At 39.3% G+C, this 8660-nt stretch overlaps 1 protein-coding gene across 2 annotated transcripts; it reads left to right on the plus strand.

The window, feature by feature from the left end:
- The first annotated feature begins 3469 nt into the window (after positions 1-3469).
- Positions 3470-8152, plus strand: LOC104418196 (DNA-directed RNA polymerase II subunit 4). Of its 2 annotated transcripts, none has more exons than XM_010029462.3 (7): positions 3470-3597; positions 5068-5117; positions 5996-6104; positions 6897-6974; positions 7495-7528; positions 7613-7681; positions 7818-8152. In XM_010029462.3, the coding sequence occupies exons 2-7, from the start codon at positions 5069-5071 to the stop codon at positions 7893-7895; spliced, it is 417 nt and encodes a 138-aa protein (XP_010027764.1). In that variant the 5' UTR covers positions 3470-3597; position 5068; the 3' UTR covers positions 7896-8152. The 2 variants fall into 2 exon arrangements, with proteins under 2 accessions (XP_010027764.1, XP_010027765.1); XM_010029463.2 differs by lacking the exon at positions 3470-3597 and adding an exon at positions 3678-3781.
- The last annotated feature ends 508 nt before the right edge of the window (positions 8153-8660 follow it).

Here is an 8660-nt window from a genome sequence, read left to right on the forward strand (position 1 = left end):
CAATTAGACTTGAGAACTCGATCAAGAATCGGCTTCTCGACCGTGTCCAGCTTTAGAGGTCATTACGGCACAATTAAAAATTGATTTGAAATCAGAGATAAACTGGATCGACAGAGATGTGTGGCTAATCGTGGGTGACACCACTAAATTAGAAAATTCTCGTCGGCCGACACTAGAATAATTTTCTTATTGTTTTGGTACCCTGTGTCCGTAATTGAATCATCAAGATTTTCACGACAATCGAGAGTCGCCAATGAGTCGAGTGGGTTCATAGTGGTTCGAAGAAAATCAACCACGGGTCATTTGCACTTAAAAATATCTGAAAGTTACCCGATAGTTTAGGTCACGCTAAAAACGCGATGAATGAAAATTAACCGCCAATTCAAGTCCGATTTCAAAAATTGAAGATTCTGTTGTGTCACAATAAATTTTATGAGTGTCGACTCAGTCTCAGAAGATTTTTCAGAGATTCCGAGATGTTTAAGGAAATCGATTCGAACGCCGCGGAAAATCAACGGAAATTCAAATAGGCCAAATTAAATAAAATTTTGTCTTGCAAGCTAAGCCATATGATGAGGAGGACTTGTAGAAATTATGTGGGCTTTTTCTACATCAAAATTGGACGTCAAATTTGGGAAATTGTCAAAGAAATAGATGTCCCGAAAAATTGTGAAATTTGGATCTATAAGAAGATAGCATTTTTGGGCTTCAAAATTTGGGTTTATTGTGAAGATAATGCAAGAAAGAATTGAAAGACATTGAGATAAGTTTGAGGGTTAATTGGGGGACCAAGCATTCAATGCATTGGCTAAGTGTTGGACTTTTTGTCCCTCTCGCTCTTCAAGCTTGTTGAACAAACCTCAACCGGTCTTCATCCTCTTCAATCTTTTATTTCTGCTCTTCCTTCCGTCCTTTCGGTTTTCCCCTGCGAAGCTGCCATCCGCAACCGAAGCCTCACGCTTCTGCCGTTCAACCCTCCACGCGTCTTCAATTACTGCCGCAGCTACTTCAAGTTCCCACGCTAGTCAACTGCAGCAATTTTCTTCAAGATAGTTGACCCAGCAACTTCCTTCGAGCGCCACCTGCCACCTCTAGTTGTCCACGAAGACCGAAACTGCTTCTTATCTTTACTGCTGCTCCACGTATCTAAGTAGCAACCGAAGCTGCTTCACGTCCCCACCATCGAAGATCCCACCTGCCCGAGTCTCCTCTCCGTCGCTCCTTGGCGCCAGCGAAGCAGCCCGGGCCAATCAACATGCAACCGTTGGAGCCTAGGGTGTTGACTGAAATTCAGCCTGTCTCTTCCACCGAAGCTACAGTGGATCGCGCCCTCCACTAACTCGTGTCTTCGTCGAGCAAGTTTCAACAGCCGCATGTCTTCGGTCAGCTGATTTCTTCCTTGTTGACCCTTGTTCATCCACTGAAGCCGCACGCCACACGGATCCAGTCCACGAGCCACTAGAATTCAGGCCAGCATTTTTGCACGTTCAGCCCACGCAAACCAGCAGCCAACTCAGCCCACCTTTAGGCAATTTCGGCCGAGCAAAGAGGTCAAGCCAGCCCAAGAAGCCAATCCAGCTCAGCCCATTTTCACAGCATCAATTTGGCCCAAGTTCAAGCCCAGTTCAGTTATGTTTTAGTCTTGAAGCCCAGATCAACTCAGCCCCAAGAATTTGAGCAAGTCCAAGCCCAAAGTTTCTGCGAGCTTGCTAGGTTTTAGGCCCGGCCCAAGAGTTCGTCATCTCTACCGAAATTTGGAATTCGGCCACCGTCGTGATGTCTCGATCTCCGCTTTTACCAAGTGAGTTTTACTTACTAATACTTTCTTAGTTTGCTAATTATACTTAAGGTTGGTTAAATTTAATTAAATGCAATTAGGTGGTTAGATTAATTTAGATAAATTAAATTAGAGACTTAATGATACATGTTAGGTGGTTAGAAATAGACATTAGCAAGTAGGCATGCCATGTTAATTATTGAATGAGTCTCGGTAATTTTATGGGCTTGTCTTGGCTTCCAATTAGGAATTATGGGCCTAAATTGGATTTTTTATAATTATTTATTTAATTTTCGAATTTAATTATTTAATTATTTATTTATTTATTTTTCTGGAAATTCATCCGGGATGGCCGGTGACCGGAATTTCGTTCTGATTGTCATGGTGCAATCCATTTATTTATTTGAGATTTATTTGGTGATAAAGTAATTTAAGAGTGAATTTAAGATTTATTCTTAAATTAAATCTGGAAAGGGTCGGGTGGGACCGTAAAGCCACTAAATCTAAGGAATTGCTTGGTGTGGGATGAATGACCTAGAAATTGTCCAACTGACATGAAATCGACTAGGTCGATTTGATCAATGCTTCGATCGGTGATGTGATTGTTTGAATACCTATTGAACTGTACTAATATGCATATGGAATCTAAGGCCAAGGTAGGTCATCAGACTCGTGCTGTGCTTAAGCAACTTAGTAGTGTATTGGTTTATTAATCGAGTCTTAGGAGTAGAACTCGCTGAGACATGGTCTCATTAGTTATTGAATAACCATTTCAAGACCCTGAGAAGAAGCTGAGGAGGAGGAACCTGAATGGGAGAAAGACTTTTGAAGAAGAAGATGATCCAGAGAGGGATCTTGAGTATAACCCGGATGTGGATTGAGATCCCATCCCTTTTGTAAACCTTGTCTTAGTGTAGATAGGTGTGAGACAAGTATACTAGGAATAGTATTGTAAATAAATGTGGTTGTGAATTTCAATATTAAAAATATGGCATGCTTCTCTATCTCATCGTTTTATTGTATTGGGATTTATAACTGCTTCCGCATGTGCTTAATAAATGAAAGGGTCAGCGATACTTAGTCTTGGGATATCGCACTTTAAAATCGACCAAGAGAAGGATGGGCACGTCCCAAGATCGAGGTGTGACAACTCAGATCCGGGGCAGCGAGGTCCTCCTGTGACCTCAACGCCCCGAATCTAGGTCGTGGTGGGGTCACCTGAGGTTGAGGTAGCGTCGCGCAACCTCGCTGCTCCAGATCCGAGGTCGCTGAAGGTCGCGACGGCGTCGTGTGACCTCGGGCAACCTTTGCCGGTGGTCTTTGGGGGTCGGCGGGGTCGCCAGAGGTATGAGCTGTGCTCGACTTGACCTGGTCTAGCTCAATTAGCCTGTCAATTCATTGCATATAACATCGGTAATGGGCGGGCTCATGTTATAATTTTGACTTGAATATGATTGTTCGAGCCTGCATATTAATAACCTCTAGTCGTGCACATGTAATTCCTACCTTAGTGGATCCATTATTTCTCAGTTAGTGTGCTCAACAGTGTCCCCGAGGCAGTCATTAATCTGACCGAAGTTATTTTTCATATTAAAAACAGTTTTTCTTCGTTTTTTTTTAATGTATATTTATCTTCTTCTTTTTTCCATGAATAAACAAACGGCAAAGGATATATCATTAATTTTTAGGGCAAAAATAAACTTGCCATTTTAAGCTTGACGCCCACTTAAATGGCGCCCCCCCTCTAGTCCGCTCTTCAAACTCTCTCTCTCTCTCTCTCTCTCTCTCGCGTATTGCTGGTGTTTAACTCGAGTGCGAAGGTCTGCCCTTTTCCCTCTTCTTCTATTCCCTTAGCTGATTATCATGGCTTTTTGCGTTTTTTCATAGCTTTTTGCGTTTTTACGGATCGCTACTTCGCCTGTCTGATTTCTTTGCATCTGGGTTTCTTAACTTTTGATCAAAGTCTTCACCTTTGCCCGCCCAGCGGATCAAATTCTTCGTCGGGTCGGTCCTAATTCCAAATTGAATACTTTTTTTCTTCATGGGTCATTTCGCCTGCCTTTGCCATGGAAAGTTTCTGTTTATTGAGTCTGGCAAGGGACTTGGTAGGCCTGAGTTTCGCCATTTTCAGCGATTAAAGCTCTTGGGTGGCATGATATAGGATTTGATTTGGTGGGATTGGACGGTAGAGTTGGTTGGGTGTTAGGTGTTTGTGGTATTGCTTCTGAGCCTTTCTGGGAAGAGAGCTAATACTAGCCAAATACTAAGGCTTCAAGGATCTCTATATTGTAATCCTTGTCTGCTCAACCCTTTTGGGCTCTTGATGTTGTGTTGACACCAGAAAACAGACATCTAATGCTGGGTGCATGATTTTTGGAGACTGTTTACCTCTTTTACTTTCTTTTCTAGATGGAGAATTGAGTACTAATTGGGCAAGGTTGGCATTCCTCCGATGCCATGATGAAACATTTTCCTATGATAAAAGATTTGCTTTTGTGGGTGGTGTTCAATTTGATTCTAAAGATAGGTACAAGACCATGAGACAATGGGCTAGTAGCTAGTAAATTTTCTCATAGTGACTTCAAACGATATGTCAGCTGTGACTGAGATTTAGAGACCTTCCCAATAGGGAGAGACATGCATTGTAAACTCTCTAAACTTAAATAATCTACATCTTATGAAAAGAGATGCGTATCAAACATGAGGCTGGGCTACAATGGATTTTGGTTTAAAGAGATTAAGTCTAATATGTAATTACTTGGATAAACTGTAGACATTTCTTGTTTGCTTGGATTTTCCTTTGTATATGTCTACCTGTCAAATTCAGCTGGAACATTCTAGCCCCTGCGAAGTGCTCGATGCTTGGCCAGTTTTTATCCAAAAGAAAAGGCAAAAGAAGACAGAGTACATTGTTAGATGTTCTTAGCGGTCTGTGTAATGTGTGCCTTCTGGTTGTGGGTCTCTTGAGTTTCAGATTATTTGCATGCTAGTTTCCAGGAAATGAAACCCAAACTAAGAGCTTCAATTTGTTTCAATGGCAATATTTGAGCGCCATCCTACTATGTGCAACTGGTTATTTATCATTTCATTTGGTAATTCATCCTATTTTAGTAGGATCGACAGATAATTATAGATTGTTGAGATCTATGTTTTGTTCCTTTTTCTGCCGATTGAATTGACAGTATTCAGTTAGAGTTGAAATGTTTCCGCTAGTAAATAATACTGCTTATATTCTTTTTCTTTTTCATACTTCGTGCATTTGTCACAGAGAGGTTTTTCTTTATCTGCAGTATGTCTGGTGAAGAGGAAGAAAATGCTGCCGAGCTCAAAATTGGTGATGGTAATAAAGCATTTCCATGAAACTTAAAGTGTGTATTGACTTAACATTTCTTTCTTGTGAGATTGATTAAACTATTATCTTTGGCCAGAACTATGCAGATGTCATAGGATAAATGAATGGAAGATTAAATAGGATGCAATACGTGCGAACTATAGTTGGACTAAAAAGGATGTAATCGGATATGTTCATTGCATATTTAGATATCATTCTGAGTAGAAACGATCTCTAACCATTTGGAAGTGAATCCAACTTATTGTGAGCTAGCATTAGGAATTTATTAAAGGTGACAATAGCATTTGTATAGAAATTATCTTGTCCATCTGTATAAAGGTGGCGATTTCTGAGCAAACCTGGAAAATTCGAATAATGTATGTGGCGAATGAACTTGAAATTAATCTCTCCATTAATTTTGTTGACGTTCTTAATCATTCATTTTTAGAGAATCAAAGAAGCAGCACTAGGGTGATTCGTTTAATTTTTCTCTGTGGTATCTCTTTATAATAGTCTTTATTTGGTAGATTCATTTTCCATTTGTCTTTATTTGATTGGATGCAACTTTCAAATTGTCAATCAGTACTGATGAAAAATTTACCAACCATCAGTCTTTCGTTCTTGATTTTTCTTCCTTTGACTTGTAGTGAGCAATCGTTTTTCCAATCTTGAGCATATCCCTCATTAATCATGCCTTTCTGTTTTGATGAACAAAGCTGCGGATATTGTTGTTTTTGGTAGAATTCTGACTACTAAGTTAATGGATGGCTTTCTCAAGTGACGAATGGGAGAACATGGCAATTTTAGCAGGGCTAATGGATTGCCTATTTTCCAGTATATGTTGCATGATGTCCTTTTATCATTGCTTCTGTTTCTCTTATGTGCAGAATTTCTGAAGGCAAAGTGTTTAATGAACTGTGAAGTATCCTTGATACTTGAACATAAGTATGAACAGCTTCAACAGATGTCTGATGATCCAATGAATCAAGTTTCTCAGTGAGTGTTATTATTTTATCTATTTGTTTCTGCAGTAATAAAACAGCGTGACTGGAAATTCTGGGTAAAGTATAGCGGTGTCAATTGATTGACTGTTTAGTCGAACTTAAAACCGAAAGCTAAAATGGTATCTTCATTCTTCCGAATCCCATTGGTTGACTCCTTTGGAAATCATGATAGATTTCAGGCAGCAATGGGTTAACTTCTGCAACTCTATCAAGGGATTGATCCCCTCAACATTAGCCTAGCATACGCTAATGGTGAACATGCAATAACATCTTAAAAAGAGAGCTTGTTTACCCACTGGATTTGCACATCAGTTGAAAAGTTTGTCAGCGAATCATTGTTCTCAGCTAAGGTTTAAAAGATCGAGGGGGCATAATAGAACCAAATGAGTCCACATATCTACAGAAATTTCAATTGCCTCCATTGCATGAGAATATTCTCTAATGCAAATAATACTAGTGTAACAACTGCAAAGTCTAAATGGTTATGATAAGAAGATTTTGCATCTCTAACTCTGTACTTATTTATATTCCAAGATTGGACATCTGCCTTCATCAAATGTGTGCTTTTGTGCATATTTATTTGGTTGGGCCTTATTTACCCCAAGAAGAGGAATGAGGTCTTTCAATTTTGTTTTTAAGTCTCTTTCTTGGATATTTTAGAGGATAACACAAATATTGAGTTTACTCTGGAGTTGGTTGCAACAAAATAAGCTCAATGTTGTTGTTTTCCAATCCTTTCTTTTGTCCTCATATGGCTGACCATGGATATTCTCTTCTTGTGCAGAGTATTTGAGAAATCATTGCAATATGTTAAACGCTTCAGCCGTTATAAAAATCCCGATGCTGTCAGACAAGTTAGAGAGTATCCTGCTATTTTCTATGCATGGTTGTCTCTTCCCTGTCGCCCATTGAAAAGTTGAATAGCTGCAAATACACATCTAATGAGCAACCTTACTGCTATCAATAGTGTCACGTACTAATAGATTCTCTTTTGATGCAAACAGCTGACAGATTCAATAATTTGTGTTTTATGTAAGCAAAAGTGTGGTTTTTTTTTTTTTTTTGGGTCGAAAAGCAAAAGTGTGGTTCAAGCTTGCGTATTGGCCACTTGGCTGTAATGTTTACCCAGGTTATATTTCTATTGCATGGCTTAGTATCGCTGTGTTTAGACTTGTAAAGTAAACAAGTTAGCTCTTATCCTTTCCAAGTTCTGTTTCAATGTGTGCCTTAGCATTTCATTGAGCTTGTTGGGAAGTTTTTTGTCATTAAGGGAATTAAATTTAATTTTAACTCTTTTGTAACACCAGTTTAAGATAGCAATTTTTTTTTTTTTTTTTTTTTTTTTTTTTTTTTTTTTTTTGGGAGCCTTAACCTCCGATAAGAATTCTGAGTAGATATCAATTGGCTGAATTCGAGGTAATGTCACAATCCATCCAGTTCCTTTCAGAAGTATTTTAAACTGATCATCCTATAGGTTTTTCATAAAATCCTGCAATGCAGCTTTGCGTTCTTGGCAATCTTTGCCCTGAGACTGTAGAGGAAGCTATTGCTATGGTACCATCTATTAAGGTATATTTCCTTCCTGTAGGGACTAACAATTGGACTTCTGCTCTGCATTTAATGGCATGCTTAAGGGATGTTATAATCATGCTCTATTTGGTTAGTTCCATTCTATGTTAACAGAACCAAATCGTTTCATGTGCAGAACCGAGGCCGTGCTCTAGATGATGAGGCAATTGAGAAGATGTTGAACGACCTGTCGCTGATTAAGAGATTCGAGTAGCAGCCACTTCGTAGCAGTTGAGAGGGAGAACAGATGAGTTGCCATATTTCGCAGTGTATACAGATTGGGAAACGATGATGTACAATTTTGTCATCGCGCATTAAGTATTAAACCAATCAGAGTTCAACTTGATGATACATGTGTTGCATACCATTGCAACCTATCAAATGCGTTCTCCTGGATGCAAACTGTGAATTGGTGAGGTTTTTTCTGTGTCGGTACGGAAGAATTATCTAACATGACTGTCTTTATACGCATTGATTCCTCATTATCAATTTGATTACAAAGATAGACATCCATCATGACTTTGGTAGTTTCTAGTTAGTCATAATATTTTGAACAGTCACAATACATACCCATACTCGGATTTATGTCATATTTTTGCTAGAACAGTCTCAGCGATTTGACAAAGTTCCCTACTTCGCAAGAGCTGACAGACAACAACTAACCAAAATCACTTTGCAAGAACATACAGATAACCGACCAAAGTCACATATTTGATTCTTAAATCAACCAAATGTTTGTTGTATCTCAGAAACTACTTATACTCTCTGGTAACGAAACACGGCCAGGTCTCTCCTCCTTTTCCTCTTTCCTCCTACCTTCTTCCTCTCCTGCCCACTTTCGCGTAGTTCACTGTTTGTTTCTTCGTTTTCTCCTGGTCTGGTAGCACGAGATGAACGGAAGTTTCCTTCCTCCTTCCTCTCCTGCCCCATTTTGGCTATTGGTAGTTGCCTTACTAATAGCAATATCTATGTTTCTTTC

Source organism: Eucalyptus grandis, chromosome 9, assembly GCF_016545825.1.
Source record: "Eucalyptus grandis isolate ANBG69807.140 chromosome 9, ASM1654582v1, whole genome shotgun sequence".
Taxonomy (NCBI): Eukaryota; Viridiplantae; Streptophyta; class Magnoliopsida; order Myrtales; family Myrtaceae; genus Eucalyptus; species Eucalyptus grandis.